The sequence below is a fragment of the Myiozetetes cayanensis genome, unplaced genomic scaffold (assembly GCF_022539395.1).
Source record: "Myiozetetes cayanensis isolate MyiCay16 unplaced genomic scaffold, myiCay2020 scf10, whole genome shotgun sequence".
NCBI classification, from domain to species: domain Eukaryota; kingdom Metazoa; phylum Chordata; class Aves; order Passeriformes; family Tyrannidae; genus Myiozetetes; species Myiozetetes cayanensis.
The window spans coordinates 4,050,232-4,072,170 of NW_026086605.1; the positions used below are offsets into that span (position 1 = coordinate 4,050,232).

General features: G+C 41.7%; 1 protein-coding gene across 1 annotated transcript in view; it reads right to left on the reverse strand.

The window, feature by feature from the left end:
• Positions 1 to 813: 813 nt before the first annotated feature.
• Positions 814 to 21,939, reverse strand: part of ADAM12 (ADAM metallopeptidase domain 12) — a 178,462-nt gene continuing 157,336 nt past the window's right edge. The window contains exons 15-23 of the mRNA XM_050305343.1: positions 17,472 to 17,580; positions 17,169 to 17,367; positions 14,569 to 14,646; positions 11,887 to 11,995; positions 9,100 to 9,235; positions 8,379 to 8,487; positions 7,629 to 7,811; positions 2,988 to 3,109; positions 814 to 2,136 (exon numbers count right to left, since the gene is read on the reverse strand). Of these exons, the coding sequence (XP_050161300.1) occupies positions 2,076 to 2,136; positions 2,988 to 3,109; positions 7,629 to 7,811; positions 8,379 to 8,487; positions 9,100 to 9,235; positions 11,887 to 11,995; positions 14,569 to 14,646; positions 17,169 to 17,367; positions 17,472 to 17,580 (1,106 nt within the window). The 3' untranslated portion in view covers positions 814 to 2,075. The remainder of the gene's footprint in view (positions 2,137 to 2,987; positions 3,110 to 7,628; positions 7,812 to 8,378; positions 8,488 to 9,099; positions 9,236 to 11,886; positions 11,996 to 14,568; positions 14,647 to 17,168; positions 17,368 to 17,471; positions 17,581 to 21,939) is intronic.

Sequence of the window (21,939 nt, forward strand, 5' to 3'; positions counted from 1 at the left end):
GGACAGCACACTCTGTTCCTGCCTTGCCTCTTTAGAAGTGTTAAGAGAGATTTAAGATTACACAATAAATTGATTACCCATTAATTCTTTTTAAGATTTAAAAAGAATTAATTTAGATTTAAAAAGAATTAACAGGTAAAAAATTTAACACATGACTTGGTGTTGATGAGATGGCTGCTGGCATGGGTGGATATTTTTGTTTTCTAAACTTTTAAGACTGCCCAGGTGGGTCATGTCGAAGTTTATGCATGTGCTAAGCCTTACCTAAGAAGCAGCCACTAAATTCAGGTGTTAGAACTTCTGATGCAGATAACACAAACTTTTAGTTTTAATTTCACCACCTTCTTTCACTCCTCAGAGTTTCACCTTATGGTTTTCAGCAGGTAGGTAGCAAAAGTTTTCTGATACAGCACCGTGACTTGTCCTTCTAAAAATGGGAGTATTCAACTGAGCAAACTGAGATCATGTGGCTGCTTCAAATGGAGACATCCCCTCACTGCCCCACTTTGGATATAAAGAAGAAACTAGTGTTTTAAATCCCAAAAAAGTACATCAAAAGCTTCCTTTTGGTTTCACCTCCGTTGGGATGTTTGCATCCTCCTGTCCTGGTGATTCTCTACACATAAAGCCTCTTTGTTGCTATTAAGAGTTGCTTTAAGAACTGAAATACTTCTGTGACGCATTTCCTTTGTTATTCAGCAACAAACTAACCTGGGGTTTATTTTGGTTCGTTCAGTTTATCAGTAAACATGAGGATTATGTTGCTGCAAGGGGGAATAACTGGGAAAAAGAAATACAATTACACTTCCTGAATGGAGATACAAGTTTCTATCAATGCTTTTATTTTTTGCTTAGAGAAACAAAAACTACAAGCAATGAGGAAACCAACCTATATAAGGCAATAGTTCCTTCTCCCTCTGTTTCAACTGATGTTTGAAAATTGTTGTCATTCCAGCATAGGTGAAACAACTGTGGTTCAGCAGTGCTACTGAGAAGGTAAGGAAGAGATCAGCTGTAATGCCAGCACAAAGTAGAGATGAATTATTTTCTTCCATGTCTTAGGATAGCCAAAATACACGTTTTGGTTCGAGAATTAAGAAACCCCGAGCAACATTGTAGAAGTTTAAATACAAAACAGTAGTAAATATGCAAAATACAGGTGATAAGCAGAGCGGTGAGGCAAAAGAAATAAGTATAATAGTTGAGACTTAAAATGTAATTCTTTGTAATTCTTTGCTTCCCCCCATACCTGTAATGTGTTGTCAGTCTAATCAGGACAGTGATGCAACGGAGATGGTTGAATTGAATTAGCAAAGCATCAAAAAGGAGATGACAGTGGGAGGCCTGATATCTGCATTAATATGTACTGACCATGTGGTGTTTGAGGAAAATGAGGTTACAAAATAATACAGTTTTCTGATATACAGTACTTTTTCAGTGAGAGAACTTGTGAATGCATCCTCTTTCAGCACAGATTTCTGCACGGTTTCAAACAGTAACATGAAATTACAGTACAGAGTGATCCTTTGGCTAAGTACATGTTATACACTTCTTTGTGCAGATATCAGGCATTTCACTGTGTTCCAGGAGACACTTTTTGCTTTGTACCCTGACATATTTAATTCCAAAGTTTGTTCTGAATCACTGAGATTGAGTTGGTTACACATTTGATTTATCTGTGAGTATCAGCACTCCTGGAAGAATAGACCAAAACTAAAAAACCTACATAGGACCAATAGAGCAGAATTATTCAAGTTCAGTGAAATATTACAAAAAAAAAAAAAAAAAGGCTTCCTTTTTAGGAAATCTCAGCTATGGTAAAAATATCTACTACAGTGCACTGCACTGTAATAAATATTCAACATAAATTAATAATTTACAAGTACCTGAGCAAGTATACAGAGCACCATAGCACAGCACAGCACCAAAGGCAGTAGCTCAGAATTCTTAAAAATAATGCTGTTTTAAACATTAAAAATTCTAAGTATTGTCATAGAAATGAACTCCAGCTGGAGTTGAAAGATAGTGCAAACTTCTGTCTTCACTTTTTAAAACAAAGGTGTCAGGTTTTCCAGTCACTTCACATCCACAGTGTTGCTGGACCTGGATACCTGTGGTGGATGTTTGGGAGCAGGTCTGTCAGAAAGAAAGAAAATTGCAAGTTATGTTACTTAAACTCTTTACTTCAAGTGCTCATCAATTTTGTACCTGTTCAAAAATGCTACTTAATGTTGCAGAATGCCAGTTGGTTTCCAAAAGTTGTAGTAGTCAGCTTGAAATGTTATTACTTTCAGAATATCTTACTAGAATGGACAGCCAGGAGTTTGTAATCAAAGTCCCTTCTTGCAGTCTTTTTGCTAGAAATATTAGGAGGCTATACTGATTCTATTTTTAATGTTTCTAATTAAGTAGAATTTCTGTAGCTTAAACCACCTCTTTTATCTTCCTTGGAGCTCACTTTATTCAAATGAAATGTGAAGAACACTGGGGAAGAAAACATCATTGACCATGCTTATAGTTATTCCACTTCCTGATTACTTTTTTTTTCAGCATACTTTATATTTCTTAAGTGTACAATTTGTGTGCTTTCTGAACATTTTGGATATTATTTTCAGATGACAGAAATTGGAAATGTGTGAACAGGAAATTGCTTTGGTTGGTGCTTGATCAGCGTTCAGTTCTCAGTCGAATTCTGTCACGGGTCTGAAGAGGACATTTTTTTGGGGGGAAGATATTGTATTTATTGGTGAGTTTTTGTTAACATACAGTTGGGTGCTTACAGTCAAACCTTCCCAGGTGGTGTAAATTCCCATACTTATGGGAGTCAGAGCAACTGTGCTGCTGCCCTCCCAGCGGGAACGACGTGATGTTGTATAAGCAAATAGGACATGGTTGCTGTGTAGCTCTGAGCAAGAACTGCTCGAGACATTTTAGACATTTAGACTTTGAATGAAGTGCTGTAAATCAAGGCATTTGTGGGGACTGACCTTGCAGGAGCGACGTGAGGCAGAGCCTTTGTGTGTCCAGGCACGGCCGAGCAGGAGCTGCGCGCTCTGCTCAGAGGGTCCGCCGGGAGAGGCTTCCGAGGAGGGCTGGGCTTGGGGGGGTCCTGTTACAAAACAAGGCCATGTCAGGACTGGCAGAATACCCTTAACACAGCAACAGCTGAGATAAATTCATAGAATAGCTGGTTTGGGTTGGAAGGGACCTTAAAGATCATCATCAAGGACACCTTTCACCAGCCCAGGTTGCTCCAAGCCCCGTCCAACCTGGCCTTGGACACTTGCAGGGATGGAGCAGCCACAGCTTCTCTGGGCAACCTGTGCCAGGGCCTGCCCACCCTCACAGTGCCTCATCCCCCCTGTCCAACATGAAGGTAAATTGAAGATTATTTTAAGGCAGCTGCGACTATACATCTTTAAATGAGTAAACCATGACTTATTTTTAATAAGAAGGCACTTGTATTTTAAAGCAAATGTTTATTAATATATTTTAATGATTTTGTTTCCTTTCTTTCTTTATTCTAGAAATACAGGGTGCATCTCTCCTGGCGTCAACGATTGATTGGTGGTAGAAGAAAACAACGAAGATTAAATATATACCTTTGTAAAAACTGTTATATAGAAAGATGGAAATAATAGAAATCACTTTAAAATGGAAACTCAGATGACCATAAAAACAAACTACTCCAGTCTGGTTTGGATTGGTAGCATCTGTGGAATTTTTTTTTTTTTTTAGAGATGCTGCTGTGCTTTCATTCTGTGGAATTAAAGGCTTCATTAATAAAGAACAGAAGTCATCTGCTGTCAGATGGCTCTTCTGGGTGGTCCTTGAAGCCCTGCAAACATGGTAACATGTCTATTTGTGGTCTTCATTATGAAGAGCTGGGACAGATTAAGTGGCTCGCTCAGGGCACACGAAATCTCTCCAATATATCCCCAAACTCCCTTCAGGTCTTTCTACTATGTGAGCTGCATAGCTGTGCTTTTTCCAAGGAGTTTTATTCCTTATTTTTCAGTTTGCCATAATGATCATTAGTAAAATTAACCAAAAGGAAATAAGCAGAGCTTACAAGCATAATCTAGTTAAAAATCCCCTGCAAGATGTAATCAAACCAAGTGATCAGCGCACCAATGGCTTATGAATAAAGTACTTTTCATTATTTGTTTTGAGCATCCCTTTGTTTCCTTACTTTTCATGGCAAATGTTTGCTGTTTCAAGAAGGAAATGCAGGTTGACTATCCATAGGCATTTTCATAAGGTAGAAAATACGTGAGCTCAGTAACTCTCATTTACAGTCATTTCAAATTTGCCACGAACTACATTTTGAATTGCATGTAACTTCCATCCTCTTTTTAACTCTCTGCACAACTGCCACTAGTACTTGAGGGAGTACAGGAGGGTCTTTTATATTCTTTGTGTGCCACAGGGGAATACAAACTGATACAGCTTTGTATGTTAACAGCTGTGGGAACTGGCTGGAGCTTTTGAAGACCATGGCTGGCTCTGCTTCCCTGCTCCACCTCTCTCCTTTCTCCAAGCCACACACAGAGCTTCAGCCCTTCCATACAAAGGGTTTGGGGATGGATTTCTTTGTCCAGTCTCATATTGAGAACTTGGCATTTCATGCACTCAGTCTCTGTGTTTGAACAGTGTTTTAAATATTGCCACGAAAAACGTAACTCTCATATCGAGCAGCTACAAAGACATCAGGCATGGGAAATTTCCATTCTTTTCACTGATTTTTAAATATGCAACTGGAAGAATGCTCTTGCCTGAGCCTGCAGTGGGTGAGAAGGGAGGGTATTCCTCAATCTATTTAGACAGAAACTTAATTTCTGTGTCTAAAGCCAGGCTGAGGTGCCAGAGGAGAGCTGTTCCCAGGGGTAACTGTGGCAGAAGGAGCAGAAGCTGAGCCCAGCTCAGTTTTACTGGAGAAAAAGTAAAAGCACAAAGCTGTCTTTCCTGCAGTTAGGGATGAGCTGTAAAATAGGTTTTGGTAAGAAGATGATGACGGTATCAGAGGCGGCACCTGAATGCTAAGAGGAACAAAACCAAGAGGAAGAGATCAAATCCAAGGCCTGGACTGAACTCATGGTTAGGATAAACCTGCACCTTCAGTGGTGCTGTGCTGATTTATACTGACTGTGAATCTGGCCTGTAAATAAAGTATATCTGCCTTGCGAGAGCATCTAAAAGAAGAAAAAGCTGTTTATCACTTCGTTAAATATGAAACTTGGCAACAGATCGTTTGCTAAAGAATTTTTGCTTTTTTTGTTTGTTTGGGGGTTTGTGGCATCTTTTAACTATTTTACTTACATCTGAAAGGAAATGTTGGGTCAAAACAATAATTTAATAATTCATTAATTTCTGTCTCAAGCATTAGAGGGGAAAAGAGTTGTCTCAGAGTCTACTGAGGATGTGTTGCCTCAGCTCTCCACTGCTCCAAGCCCAGAGGGGCACGAGGCAGCAGCTCACGTTTAAATGCACCTCTCGGAAGGGAGAGGCAGGAGGAGGCAGCTGTGGAGCCATGGAAGCTGTGAATGGGTTTGGATGCTCCTCTTCAGCACCATCCTGCAGAACTGAGCATCTGGAGAACATTATGAATGTAGCAATGATTTCTAAAGTGCTTCCAAGAGAGTGTTGAAGCAATACATTAATTAGTATCTATAGATACTCTCCAAAGCTATTCTTAAGCTAATTTACTTCTTCCAGGATTTGAAGGAGTAAAATGGTTAACCTCAGAATAAAAGATTTTCTCCCCCTAAGGTGTCCCCTCTGATATAAAAAGTAGCTGTTTCTGACAGTGTTGAGATAATGGACATAATTTTGAAAGAAGCCATTCTTGTTTGTTCTCTGGGTTGCCTTGGATTGATCCCCTGTTTGTTTGTCCTGCTTCTGTTTCCTGCAGCCACTGAAAACTGTGATACTCTGCTCGATGGAGTAACTGTCACAATTCATTTGAGCTGCCAAACCTAAAAGCTTTCTGGCACTTTCAGATCTGTCAGTCTTTGCTGATGACAGTCCTGGAGATGTGGTATCCTCCCTTGCACTTTGTGTGGGATTTGGAGCAGGAGACACTTGGGAACATGAGCTGTAGGGGAGCATTGGGCTGCTATGATGTGCAGTGATTCTGGGGCAGGGACAGATGCAGCATCGCAATGAGAAATGGCTGCTTTTTCTTGGAAAGCCTTTTCTCCATCTGTGTTCTGCTTAGGAAACAGAAAAGCCCTTGCCCTTAAAATCTTAACTTTGGTCACTGTGAATTATGCAGAATGTTAAAGAGGTAAGAACATGAACCACTGGAGCTAAAGACAAGCGAGACAAACCAATGCCATTCCAGATTTCCCACAAAATTGATTTTAGAAAGAATCAGTATTTCCCATTCCCCTGAAAAGGGAAATGACCAGCAGGATGGACAAGGGAAGAAGAAAAAGCTTAAATACTTTGTAAGGAATTAATAAACTGGCCACAGTTGTAAAACTTGGTCTAAGCTGAGTGATTAAATATCCAGACTCAGAGAAAATTAAAACTAGATACACTTTATGTGCTGTCACAATACCTAAGCAGTCTGCCACTGGAGCTCAGTGCTGCCTCATAGAATCCCATTCATTCCAGCTCCCTGCCACGGGCAGGGACACCTTCCACTATCCCAGGTTGTGCCAAGCCTCATCCAACCATGCCTTGAACTCTTCCAGGAATGGGGCAGCCACAGTTTCTCTGGGCAACCTGTCTCACCCCTCTTTGTTTCTCTGTTATTTTTCCAAGCAATTTTTTTAAAGCACTTCAGCACTGAGTCTCACAGCCAAATCCTCCCATCAATCACTGGGAAAGTGTCTCAGAGCAGCTCACAGGAGATAGCCTGGTGTTAACAACATTCATTTCATTTTAACCTTGTACCATATCCAGAACAGCACGATGTCTACAAAGCAGAAATTGCTGGGTGCCTGGTTCCTTTGCTAAGAAACAATCACGCTGCAAATGGGACCAAAAGAGAGCAGCCATTGACAAGAAAAGGGACTATTTAATGCAGACAACTTCATCCCCTGATTATCACCCTGAGATGCAACTTATTAAAAAAAAAAAAAGGTTTCCCATCTCTATTTAAACACTGCAGTGAAAGGTATGTCTGCATGAAATAGTGTGGGTAATTACCACCCTGCTCTTCAGATCTGTGCTCTGGGAAAGCAGAATGCATTCATGCACCCCTTGGCAGAGCAGAGCACATCAAGCTAATGCACCTTTTTGCTCTTGCACATCACATCTGCAACTTGCCTTCCTAAACTCTGTCAGCTGTGTTTGGCACCTTGCTAACAAACTGTACGGGTTCCCCTCTGATTGGGCAGCTGGTGAGGTGAGCCTGCATTTCCCTGTCACATGGAGATTGCTGGCATTCTTGTGTCTTCTGAGTGGTGAAAGGAGAGGTCAGGATCCTAAATTTTAGGCCCACAACCTCAGCTGCCATAAAGCAACACAACTACACCTCATTTCTAAACTCATACAAAACATAAAGGAAATACTGTGGGAAAAGGGCAGCACGAAAGATGAGAAAACACTTCCCTTCTCCTCACCCACCACATGCAGATACTCACACAGTAAATATTAAACAGAAGAAAATCAGTGCTTACCTGGGAGAACCTCAGCGAAGGGTTGGCTGGCAAGGGTCTTTCAGGCCCAGCTTGGTGGCCTGGCAGCTGGGGAAGGGGTGGCAGGACTCGCTGGGGTGTTTTTAGCGGTGGCAAATCGTGTGTCTTCACAGGGTTACTGATGTCGATGATCTGGTAGGGCAGGGGCCGTCTGGGGCCATCTCTCTGTGGAAAAACATCCAAACAAAAGCTGTAAACTTCAAGAGTTGACACAGAATCATGGAACAGTTTGGGTTGGAAGGGACCTTAAAAGCTCATCTCATTCCACCCCCTGCCATGGGCTGGGACACCTTCCACCAGAGCAGGTTGCTCCAGGCTCCATCCAACCTGGCCCATTGCTGCTTTAACATCCATCTTATTCCCTAGCTTTTCTCTTCTATTCTCTTTTTATCTATCTTTAATATCTCTGCAACCAGAGAAGCAATTAACAGCTTCCAGAGTCCTGTTCAACCACTAACCCTCCCCCACCCAGACGTTCTGGTGTAACAACTGGACATAAAACTTTTTCTTTTCTGCACTTGACACTGCTCTTCAACTTGGAAGCCATAATTTTGAAGCCTACATCTTCTCCCATTTTAGTTACTGCTAGCTCTACATGATATTAAGTCCATGCAATAATTTTAGTATATTAAATTCTTAAATGAGATATAAAATACATAATATGGGCTCCCTGCCCCACCCCCTTGTCCCTCTCACCCCCAGCTGTTTTTTTAAAACTATTTAGGGACTCACTTTTTGTATGGTTGTATTTTGTGGCTTCATGATGAGATTTTTACTAACAGCTGTGGTATGTACATGATTAGGCTCAGATGAACTGGAAGGTCTTGCTGGGCTCACAGACCTGCAATGCAAACATTTATTTGTTGAACCCAACATTCTGCTTTATAACAACTGTATTTTTTTTAACAGTAGCCTCTTCTCAGAATGAGATTTTGCAAGGACTTTCTGACTTGTTATAGTAAACAAGGACAGTAAAAATCGTCTAGTGCTCCTGCAAGAATAAAAATAAATATTGATTTTTTGGAAACCAGTAGTCTGTTAAATTAGCTTCTGCAATCTGTGGAAATGCAGCTTTGTAACACCCACGAGACTATTCTAATGAATCTAACATTTAAACAGTAATGACCTCAGATATAAAAGTTTCAGCTCATTCCAGTGAGTTTAGATAAAAGGCCACACAATGTAATGAAACTATTTCAAGCAAATGAAAATAAAGGCAATACTTCCATCACTGCTTAATGTTTTATCCCAAAAGGAAAGGGATATATTCAAACCAATACCTACATTATTTACTGGCTATCAGTGAAATTAAACTAACCCAGGGAAAACATTGCTGTTAATCCTTGTTAAATATTTTTGTCAAGGCTGGCTCTCTCTAACATATTCACACTGCTGTGTTTACAGGTTCTTTTCCTGAGATCTATTAAAGTATAATTAAGGAAAATGATCATACCTTAATTTCTCTATTGTTGTCTTCTTACTTGTAAACAACCATCTCATGAAATTCTTCCTCTTCAGGTACATGATTGATCCAGCAAAGATAAGGCACAGGATGGTTATCAACACTCCTATGGTCAAACTCTTATTATCTGCAACAAAACACATGCAAAAAACCTCTTTCAAGATCCATCTTTACCAAAATCTGCTGTGGATGTGGAGCATGACAGCCCTGTCTGGCCTGGCCTGGCTTTCTTTCTCACCCCAGCAAGGCAGGTGGGGTGAATAAACTGTAAATTAAGGACCAATCAACTCATTTCTTCTAACCTGATGCTTGAATTGTGGCCTGTTTTAAAGTTATTTCTTTAACGTTGGGGAATAATGGGTTGAAATATGACTTTGTAGGTCCCTTCCAACTATTTTTCCTTCTCTTTCTCTTCTCTTTCTCTTCTGTTTTCATGAATACCTCCATGTGTTCTCTCTCTCTGCACCCATGTTCAGGTCCTGACACCCACAGGGTGACTGTGGATATGCAATGCCAACTGGAATTTTCTTCCTGCTGCCAGGGTGGGAGGGGGACAGAGGCTGAGAGGGAGGGAAAGAGGATCAGAAATGCTGAGATCAGGGTTTGGTAACATTCAGACTTCCATGTATTTTGCCCCTCAGACATAAGCAGTGACCCACCTCCTTGACAAAGAGATTTTAGGGGTTTCATTGTGCTTTAACACCAGGCCACCAGTCTGAAATCTGCACTGCTGGGGCTCAGCCCAGATGCTGTGGAGTCAAACCTGGAGGTGAGGGAGGAGCCGAGGGCTTTCCTTCGGCTCTCAGAGGGATGCTCTGCCTGGTGAGGGGCTGCAGCCTGCTGGACTTGCCCCAGTTTGCAGAGTGCTTTAAGCTGCCTTAAGTACCTTGCTGGGACCTAAATGAGGCCCAACAGTGAGATGAACCCTGCCTGGATGACTTGCAGCTGGAAGGAAGCCTCACTTTGAGGAAGAGGTGAGCGGCAGCTCTGATGTGATACGATCGTTGCCTGGAGGAGAGGATGTTGTGATTCTTCAGGACTGCTGACCTAAAAAAATGCACACTCCCACAGTAGGGGAAACTTCTTTAATCTTTGCTCTGGTAACCTATCATCACTGGCTCTGGCTTATCCCAACTGATTCCCAGCCAGCTGGCTCCCATCCACTGGCCTGAGCTCACTGGGATGCTGGTGAACAGTCAGCACTGACTGAGCAAAGATGTGGGGCTTGATGGGGACCTTCCAGCACTGCAGAATTCTGGAATCTTTAAGGATGGAAAAGACCTCTAATATCATCAAATCCAATCTTCTGATGATAAAAATAATAAATCCCGGATAATAAAGACCTCACTAAGCTAAGAGGATGTAATTTAAATTAATTCCCTTCTCTACCTCAGAATTAAATATTTAAGGCTTCTTTGTAAGAAAAATAGAGTGTCAAACGCACTGGTTTATTGTAAGTCAGCTGGGTAAAATCCAAGTGCCAACTGCAGAAAATTCCTCTGGAAATTTCCATATTTCTTTATTCACTGTATTATTAAATGTAGCATTCTCTTTGGAGAAAAATGGTGAAAGTAAAACGCTATATTAAACTAATATTAAATAATTTTCTGCTGAACTGAAGTGTTGGCTTCCAAAACACAAAATTCAAGAATTATCAGAGCACAAAATGTAAGAAATATCAAAGATAGATGCTTGTCTTTTCCAGTGACTTAGTTTTCAGGTAAGCTGAAAAAGGACTATAATGCTTTAAAGAATACCTTAAAAGGAAACATTTAACACAAATAATGACATTTATCCAGTGCCTGACCATGGCTTCTTTGCTATCATTAAAAAAAAATGTTTCAATAGTGAAATCATAATGTGAAGCTTTGTCATGGAAATGACCACGGTGTCATAAATCCAGTATTACAACTCCCTGCAGCATCTGGTGTGTTGAGAAGAGCATCCATTTTGGTTTAGAATAGTATTATTCACATGAAAATAGACATTATTTTCATCAAGTTTTGGTTTATATAGGTATATGTGAGTAGATTGCTTGTCCTGTCATGTAGTCAGTCACAAATCAGAAACATCCCTATGGAAATCACCAAAGTTACAGCACTCTGGGGAAAAACTGGCATGTGATTATCAAATCCCATACATTTAGCAATGTGTAGAAATAATTATTTCTGAGGTTGGCCAAAGAGAAGTAAGATACCATAACTAGCGTTCTGCAGACCCAACAAGGGGAAACTGAGATACAAACCACAGAAAATAATAATTTTGCATTTATAATCTTTGCAATATCCACTCTTGATTAGGAGCATTACCATGTGTGTACAATAAGGGATTTCCATCCTGATACACTCAGTGGAGAACACCAGAGCTTGGCATCTCTCAAGGTGAATCCAGAAGCACTGCATTGCTCATCTACCATGGCAACAGGATCAGCTCAAGTGTGGGAGTCAGCTCCTCGTCCTCAGCTTCAATCAATACCACTTCCTACCTACTGCAGCCAGCTACTAAACTTGACCATGTTTCTTGGGAAAAAAAAAAAAAAAGCAAAGAAAAGAACCCTCCAGGACTATTCTGCCTTTAGCTATGCAAGCAAATTGATGCTCTCAGCCTGCCTTAGCTTTGCTTCCTAAATTCCCAGGCTGGTGCCAAAGCATTTGGATGAAGCCATTTGATTTACTGACTTATTTCCCGATCTTGCAAGTTCGTTGCTCGCAAGATGACACTTTGTATTTCCACTCTTTGCTGTGGAGACAGCAGGTAAAAACCTGGCTGAGCACTGACCTGCCTGTCTAATGGGTCCACTGTCCACACTGCCACCAAAGCCTGGCCTGTCACAGAACGGAGGGGCCCAGTCGGCCTCGCAGTGGCAGTTCTTCTTGTTGTTGCAGACCTGCAAAACAAGACAAGTGGCTGAACCTCAGAAGGATCACCCTTAACCTCTGAGAGCAGCCCTGGCTGATAAGGGCTTCTACTCAAGACAGTGACAGGAATAAAACTCATAGAAGGAAAGACCTGTGCTGGTATCTGGCTGCTGGCACGACTAAGGTGGGATGGAGCAGCTCAGCACGGAGCAACAGGGATCCTAAACAAGGTTATTTATCTGGCAGGTAATCGTTGCAGTTGCCCCAGCTGACAACATCAATAATATCAGGATAATCAGACACCTCTGAAGTCTTATTCTTTCTTTGCTTCCAGCAGCATTATCTGCCTTCTAACTCGTGTTCCTTCTGCCTTCCCAGGAGCAGGAGTCTCCCCATGGTGCTGAGGCTGTGAAGCTGTGTCAGCCCAGTCCTATGCTATCCTGGGGCTTGCAACCAGCTTGTGTACTGATTTTTCCACTGCTCCAAGATGAACCAGTTGTGAAACTGGGATCAGAGCTGAGGAAACCCTCAGGGAGCTTTGATATCACACCTGCACTGTCTCTAAAGACACCATCCTCCCTCTTCTGGTGGTTTTAATCTGAGTTAAGAAACAGTTTGCAAGGCCTGATCTATCAAATGCCCCCTGCAGAACAAGAGAGCTCCAAAGGACTGGAGCCCATCACTAACATCGGCCTGTTCCCGCTGCACGGAGCAGACGGAGCCAGTAGAGCCATGGATTTTTCCTCAGGAGGTCCCACAGTCCAAATGCTTCTTATTCCCTTTTGCTACCACCCAAGGAGTGGCTGTGTGGTTAACACAGAGGGTAAAGTTCTGCGCTGAATCGACAGAATACACAGAACAATGGAATTGTTCAGGTTGGAAAAGCCCTCTAAGATCACTGAGTCCAACCATTAACCACTAACCCCACGTCCCCAAGTGCCACATCTGCACAGCTTTTAAATCCCTCCAGGGATGGGGACTCCACCACTGCCCTGGGCAGGGGTGCCAGGGCTGGACAGCCCTTTTGGTGAAGACATTTTCCCCAATATCCAATCTAAACCTCACTGGCACAGCTTCAGGTTGTTTCCCCTTGTCCTGTCCCTTGTTCTCTGGGAGCAGAGCCTGAACCCCCCAGGGCTCCCCCTCCTGTCAGGGAGTTGCAGAGCCAGAAGGTCCCCCCTGAGCCTCCTTTTCTCCAGGCTGAGCCCCACCAGCTCCCTCAGCTGCTCCTGCTGCTCCAGACCCTTCCCCAGTTCTTTTCCCTTCCCTGGACACGCTCCAGCCCCTCGTTGTCCTTCTTGCAGTGAGGGGCCTAAAACTGAACACTGAGATGTCACAGTCACAGGTAGATGCTCAAATTGATTTTAAAAAGAAGTTTTTTGGCTTAAGGCTCATTGTTAATATGGCCCTTAATTCTATGCTAACCCTGATCATCACCGAGCTACCACCACCACAGAGAACCCACAGCACAGAGTCATGAGTGGGTTTCTCAGGAAGACACAAATCAGTTCACAGGAGTTTGGGTTATTCTGAATATGCATTTTTCTGGCCAGGTCAGCTGGCAGGCTCTCAGAAACACTATCCTGGCTGTGTCTGCAGAGTAATAAAATATCATTCACAGAGCCCAGACTGGCTGTGGTCATGTCAAATTAAAAAATAAGAGATTTATTTTTCAAAGACAAGAAGATAATTAAAATTATACTTTGTAAAAGCTTCTTTTTTTCTTCTTTTTTTTTTTTTTTTTTTAATTAAAGCTACGGGAGTTCTCATTTAAAATTCCACAAGGTCATTTTTTGCCACTCAGCAGGCACCAGAGGTTCTCCACTGTACAGATTTAAAGATGCCAATCCAAGCTGCTGCTCATTCGAGCTCAATGATAACAGGCAGCACCATCAACACTGCTCAGTTTGTCGAATTCAGAGGGATAAAACAAGTTAAAGCAAATTCAAAGCCTTTCTCAGGAGAGGACAGTGAATTTCTATGGCTCTTCCAGTGTGGCTGCCACAGCTTTTCACAGAAACAAACAGCTCATCAGCAAATCAAGGTTAATAAGGCATAGCTTGACATAATTAACATTATCATAATATAAATTGGGTTTCAAAACACTGATATTAAATGATATCATCATATTTTTCATCCTGCACCACTTTCATGCCATGAAACTCATCAATATGGTTGCCCTTTATTTTAATACTTTTGGAAATGCTTTTTCATTTGCCTCTCAATTCAAATGCTTCAAATGCTCAATTAAAAAATTTTAATTTCTCTATATCTATGGAGAAACTGATTTTTTTAAGTATTAATGGGAATTCTTCATGATGAAAAGTTAGACTTAAAATTTCTTTGAAGATGACAAAATTCCTTTGCATCCCAGACTTTTAATTAAGGGCAAGATAATTGCTGCCTGATAAATATTTCCTGGTCAAATAAAAATAATGTCGGATAAGGGACAGCAGAACCAGAAGTACATAATAAAAAATTATTGCACTGACTCTGACTTGTCTATCACAAACAATGATAGACCCCAAAGCTACAACACAAAGTGATTTCTTGTCCAGTGTTTACTGACTGATTGTAAAAACAGTGTTTTTATGATGCTTACTCCACGTCCATGGCACTTTGTTGCACATTTGTGGACCCCAAAAACACTCGTGTTCTGGCACCGGCGATTGAGGCAAATCTGCAAAATAAGGGGAAAGGAGTTTAAACAGGGCTGGGGCTCCCCAGGCTTGGTGTCCCTCTCCCCTCCTTCAGGGAACCTTCAGCAGTCAAAGATTTCCCAATACATTGACACAAAGATAAGGACACCAAGATTAGGTGTCTTCTTCTTCCTCTTCTCGGTCCTTTTTGTGTTTTTAAATCCAAATCTGTGCAAGTTGAATTCTGCTCTCAGCAGCATCCTGGCCAAGCCTGACTTTCCCACACAGTTCCTTTTTGGTTGGTATGCTGAGCTTGTGTAAGAAAACCCTCACAGCTTCACTGGAGTGGAACCAGTGCTGAACCCCCGGGGTTTGGGAGGTTTTAAAGCCAATTTAAAAACCAGTGATTTGCATGTTTTCAGGACCAGGAATGCACTGAGCAGGATTCTTCCAGGTACCTGATCTGTCTGAATTCTTGTCTTCACAGCAGCAGATAATTCCTCAAGGAAAGCTTCAGGTCTCCTCATGGTGTAAATTATCATAGTTCTGTTTACAGCAAAATATTTTTCATGCCAGTACAGAACCTGGACCCAGGGCAGCCTGAATATTTAAGTGAGTTCACTGACACATATGCGGCCTCATCACTGTTCTTCAGCAAAACTGAAGACCTTTCGAAAAGTTTTTCCAAGTTAAACAATTTTTTTTGGTGTCAAATATGAGCCAACCGTACTCAAAGTTTAATGACTTAAATGGAAATGGAAGCAAACAAATAGCCTATGTGAAGTAAAGTAAAGAAGTAAACAAATAGCACATGCAAAGGAATAGAACTCAATGTTTTTTTTTGTTTGTTTTCCAGACATTACAGGTAAACTTTACTCTGCCAGTAGAGCTGAAAATTGAGGTGCAGCAAGATGAGTGCCATCTAAGAATGCCATCAAGCAACCAAACAGCTGATGAGGATGTTAGTAGTGAGAAGTTACCCTAATCAAAACTGGAAAAGGAAGATATTAGGACTGGAATGACTGTTCCTGTTCTCTGTCAACAACAACAACAAGTCAAACTCCCCCCACTGCACAATTTTGCTACTGTTTAACTGCAGTGCAGTTCAGTAGTACTAGAAGTCAGTCACAATAATTAGCATTAAGCAGGGAATAGTGTCGAAGGAGGCGACAGGGATGCTTAATCAGGGCACTTATCCCCTGGGGAGAAGGAAAAATGGAAAGGAAATTAGAGTGAATTGGCATCAACATGCACGCAGGGAGAGAATACGGTCTGATTACAGCAGCATTCACAATTCAAATATTCACAGTGCAGCAGCTCACAGAATTCTGATCACATTAAAATGGCTGCATTTCAAATTGTGGATCCCCGGCTTAGAAAACCCAAGAATATTTAAATTCATATTCTTAATCCATAATACAAATGCACTAATGTCCTCAAAGTAAAACATACAATTTCATAAGTATTAGCCTGTGTCTTCTATAGTGTGTATGTGTATGATTAGATAGATTAGAAAGATTAAATACTCATTATCAAAACATAATGGGGTGCTTTCCCAGCTCTGAATTTTCTTCGAAAAGGCATTTTGTAACAGATTGACTTAGAAACATTGTAAGGGTTGTTTTCTGTAACAGAACTGTAGTTTCACCAGGGATGTATTTCAAACCTGTTCCCAGTGCAGGGTGCTAATCCAAAGCAATTCAAAAGCATTCAGAAATTCAGAGGCTTACTTGAATTTACCACAAATTATCAAAGCACTTGTTTTTTTTTTTTAATTTTTTTGCAAGCAGTCCACTGAGGGTATGGAAACCTCCTTTGTTTCAACAGCTCTTGGACTTCTTTCCATTCCTCCCCCACTGTAAACTCATGGCTGTCTCCCATCTTTCTCGATTCCTTTTCTCACAAGAGCAAAACTCAGAAAGCCACATGAAATTTGGACTATATTCACAGTGGATAATTCACCAAGTTTGCAAAATAAGATTGCAAAAATCAGTTTTGGTGCCTGAGCATCAATGGCTTTATATTGTTCTAAGACAGAGATAATTTTTCCTGCATTAAAATAAAAGTAATGGGGAGCCATAATCAGCAAATAAAATATACCTTGAAACCTAAAGTGAAGTTAATGACAATTTTGCAGTGCCAGAGACGCTGGGAAGGTGAATACATTGAAATTCATTAGTAAGCCTGTAATGTATTTTGCTGTACTTATTTTGCAGAAAACCTCAAGTCTATATGGACAGATGCTTGGGAATGTCCTCAGACAGAGTCACAGAATGGTTTGGGTTGGAGGAGACCTTGAAGATCATCTAATTCCAACCCTCTTGCCATGGGCAGGGACATTTCCCACTAGACCAGGTTGCTCAGATTTGCATCTGCAAATCTATAATCCAAAACAGCGCTTAAAAGAAGAGATTAAGAATCTGACTCAGTCTGAGTTTGAGAAACAATTATTTGTGGGGGGTGGGGGGAAAATCCCAAATAAAAAAAGAAGTCAGTTTAGCACAAAATACTTGGCAGCAAGAGGGTGACGCTCTCCTTGTCTGGGAGCATTCCATAACCTTACTTTTCCATCTTCACACTTGGTTCCTGCCAGCACAAGCCCAGGATCAGGCATGTCATCACCCAAATACACGTGGGTACCACGACACAGGATCTTGCCACCTTTCTGCAGGGGGATGTTGGTTTCTATGGAAACAGCGTTGGTGCCGATCACGGGTCGGTTGGCTCCTCCTTGACACTGGATTTTTCCACATTTGGCATCCCTGATGGGAATTAAAACAAAACCAAAGGTCAGGTAAATAACTTTCAACGTTACAAGCCTGCTCCCAGCCCCACCTGTTCCTGTGGTTGTCGGGAGAGGCCCTACCTGGGTTCACATTTAGCGAAGGAGCTCTTGGAGTCTTTCCCGCAGTTGCCGTAAGGATCGCCGGCAGAATTGACTCTCTCAAAGCAGATCCCAGGAGCAGGTTTCGCACCTGAAACAAAACCTAATCAGAACTTTCATCTCATACAAGGTGTTCTTAATAATTTCCTTTGAGCTCCACTGATGCTTTAGGGGAAGGGGGGATGTGAGCTGCATGCTGATGAAGCCCAGCAGAACAGTTGTGCTGGATCAGCATGCTAATGGAAGAGCCTAGATGTGTGGGATTTCCACTGCTATTTGTCTCTCTTGGCAGTGCTGAGAGCAACACACAATGCAGAACTCTTTCAGGATTTCTTGAGATGATATCCCTCTTGTGAACCCTCCCAGGACACAAAAACTTTTAGCAGATGCCAAATCTTGCTTGGTGAGGACAGACAAAGGCCAGGTGGTGGGTTAACTCCCTTCTTTCTACAGGAATCCATATGGTTCTGGTGAGACCCCAAAGAAAATTCTTTTTCAAGAAAGGCCTGTGTAAGTGCAGTTCAGAGCAAGAAAACCAGAAAAAAATCCAGTTGTAATCTAGAGTGCTGTGTGCCTGTAAAGATCTGGTGACATGAGAAAGGGAAATACTCTGCTGGTAACTGAGGGTAATGGACTGGGGAGGGGAAGGGAACCCATCCCCACCTTAATCCTCAGGACATCCACTCCTAAGAGGAAAGACTGACTTGAAAGAAGGGCCATTTCTACCATGGTGGTACAAGTAGGAATCTGGGAAGACAGGCAGCATCTGGTTCTTATCTACTGTGGCCTTTTCTGATGGAGACATATCCTAATGGCAAAGGAACTTCCCCGGTGGGAGTAGGACTGGAAATGTCTGTGCAGGCAGATTACTCATCCCTACATTTTAGAAGTGAAAGGTTACTAATAGAACATCTCTTCTAATGTTTTATACAGACAATCTGCTGACTATTTTCCCCAGGATTAGGAGCAACTCTGGAATATCTTGTAGGGGGAGATGGATGCCTTCATCTGGAATGTCAAAGAGGTGGAGGATCTGCTCCCCTGCTGCAACAATTAATTAGTCCACGCATGAGTATTTAATCCCTTTGTTCTGCTCTGAAGTGTGGCTTTTATTTCCAGCCAATAATTGCTGCTCCTTGCAAGATTAAGAGGCCTTTTTTTTAGGGCTCTTTCCTACTCCATATTTTCTTCCTGTGAAGACAATTAACAGCACAATGAGGTCATTCCCAACATTTCAACTGCCCTAACAGGGAGACTGGCTTTGAGGAGACGAGGTGTTAAGGAGATACACTGGCTAAAGCTCTGAGCAGAGAGCTGCTAGCTGCATTTTTGTACTTCTGATAGATCAGCCACACTAAAACAAAAAGAACTTGGCAGCAGATGATGTGATGGCCTAAAGGCTGAGAATACACCCTTTCCACAGTGATCCTGATCTTTAACAGAGACAGAACATCTGGTAGAATGCTACTTTTTGTCAAATGTTTTGAGCCACTTCCAAGTGTGTATGCCTCTAACTGTGGGTAAAACATCGTATTTCTTTAGGCCATCCTGAAGATTTCAATAGAAAGCTTAAAAAAACCCCTAACTACTTATTTTTTAAAAGAAAAAAAAAAGAGGTCAGATTCCTGGAGAAGAAAATACATATATGATTGTAAAACTTGCAGTCAGTGTGGATCTTTTTTACTAATAACTCAGAGATTAAAACTTCAATTAATTATCTGCATTTCACACTCAGAAGCTTGACTAATACTACATACTGCTGAACAGCAATTTTAATGCTATTAAGAACAAAATATTAAAAGTTGGAGAGGCTTAAGATGGCATCCTCTTTTTTACATACTAAAAGTGGAAAACTCAGAAAGAAAGGCACAGAAGGAACAGAATATGAGCTGTTGGTTCCCTGGAGAGAAGGACAAGAGCTTGAAATTCTTTGCAAGATTACGATCAAGCGTGCTGAGTTCAGAATATTTTTTCAAATCTGGAACTATTAAAAGGGACTCACACAGGATTCTTTCAGTTCTTTTCACTAAACTACAAGCAATAATCAAAAAATCAACAAAAGCATCCAGACAAGGCACTGTGCAAAAAAAACAAAAGTCAAATTTCCATTTCCAGCATGTAGATTCCTCCTCATCTTTCCAGGGCGAGCACATCAACTATTCAGCTTGAGACAAACATTAACATGTGCATATGCTATGTTAGCTTTGGGAGGGAAGGGAAAAAAAACCATGCTGTGAGCAAGAGGCCAAGTAAAACTGCCTTTTCTAAAACTGGAAAATCAAAATGAAATGAACAATCGAAATGAATGCTCATGCCCCGTGCTTTGACTGCAAGGGGCATAAAGGTTTATTTTAAAAATGGTGTTAAAAGGAGAAAGGGCTCACTGAAATGCTGAGAGAGTTTCAGGTATTTATCTTCCTCTTTCACCTGGTTAAACTTTTTTGCATGGTTGATTTTTTTTTTTTTTTAAATGTAGAAGTCAAGTGTTCTACAGATGATGAAGAGCAGCCTGCAGGAATAGAAACACATCTGCAGCGTCCTTGCAGGGCTCAGACAGCGAGGTTTAACTCCAACCAATAACACTTGACAAGAAAAAAGATCTCATGGAGTACAGAAAAACTCTCCCCTGCCAGGCTCAGAGCAGTGTGTGTGTGAAAACACCTGGTACCCAACGATCATCTGTGGCTTGGAAACCAAAATCCAGCCTCAATTTTTGTCTGGTTTCAAACCAACACCCGCTGGTGCTTGGGATTCAGATGGCTGTTCCCTCTCCCGGCTGGCTTCTCACAATATTTGGACTTTTTATAGATGAAAACATATCAGAGTGTAAGATGCTGAACAGATGGAGCTACCAAGTTAAAAGGAGGTTTTCAGAGGGTGCTTAAGGAAGGGAATTGTCACGTTGTGTTTCTGGAGGAAACTCATTTATCACGATTGCACCACAGAAGCTGAAGCAGAAAGCCCTGTCTCTCTCCATTTTGCTGCCTCTGCAGGCAGAGGCAGAACGATTCGTGAAAGATTTCCAGTGGTTATTAAGTGCTTTGAGCTGGATGAGCAGAGTTTATTTCACTCTGCTACTGGTAATTATGGTATCATGACCCCGTAATTAAGGTCCTGTCAGCCTTTCCACGCCAAGCCTTATTCAAGGGATTAAATCAGCCGTCTGAAGCTGCAGAAGGTCAAAGCTCAGCGCTGCAGTTGTCAGACTGGAGACAGTTTTTTCTCCAAATGTGTATATTGATGAGGCCACTTCTTTCCCTGTGGACTTGCAAAGGCAGAAAAGAGATGCTGCACATCCTGGGAGCGGGACAGAAACGCTGCGTCATTTCAGACCTGCCGCGATGAGGAAACACCGGCAGGGGCTCCCGAAAGGAAAAGAGAGAAGGTTCTGACCATGGTGCTGATTCCAAGAAGAGAAACACCCACCCACTCCCAGGCTGACAGCAGCAAAAGGAGATGGTTGGGAGTCAGTTCCCAGCTGTCTGTGGGTGTGGAGAGGGAAAAAACAACCTCTGAGTAACAGGCTGGAGTTCTGCTGCCCAGGCTGTGCCAACCAGCACCATGAGCTACTGTGCAAATAAATGTAAGCATAAAAATGCAGTTCTCTGCCATGGGATCTGGATTTCATCTCATTAAGCTTGGTTTACTGTGCTGATGATGCAAAGCAAACTTTCTACAGGCTCCCCTTGGCCTCTCTCTCTCCATCTTGGTGATCCCTGTTACGCCTGTGCAAGAGCAAGATGAGGTTGAGCATTTTTTGGGGTATGGTGTCCCCACCCCTGAGAATATCTTAATATCATTTACCCCTCCAAAAGAAAAGGCCTGGCTATAAAACTGTGATGATCAGAACAGTTTGATTTTACTGAATTCAGACCTTTACAGTGCTTGGATAATTAGCATTTTTGCCAAACGCAGTTAGCAGTGAGGTTTGGTCAGATAATCTGAGATGGGCAGCCCATGTATTTTGTCTATATAGGGTTGTACCTGGTTTGTAGCCAACCCCACAAAGTTCTTACACCAGCATCAGGTCTTTGTAACAAATATTGACATCAAAATTAGGAATATTCCTGCCTAAACAAATGGCCATGTCTATGCAACACATTGAAGTGTGCTCTAATTATTAAGTCAATGCCTGCAATTGCCCCCCCCCCCAAAATCATTGCTTTTTTTTTTTTTTCTAATCTTCTTGGGGAAATATAGGAAAACACACTGACAAACTTCCTCTTTTCCCTAAAAATCATTTTCTTGTCATTGGAGAAAAAAGCCACAAGTCTAAAGTTGAGAATCTTCTGTTTCTTGGTGATCAATAATTTCTTTGCCTTAAATAGCTTTCTCTGTGTATCTGTTTCTCTGGAAAATCCTAATGGAGTAGCAGATTTCACACAAAGGCATCACTATTGATGTATTTCTCAGTCACACTCCTATCAACAGGTCACATCAGTGCACAGTT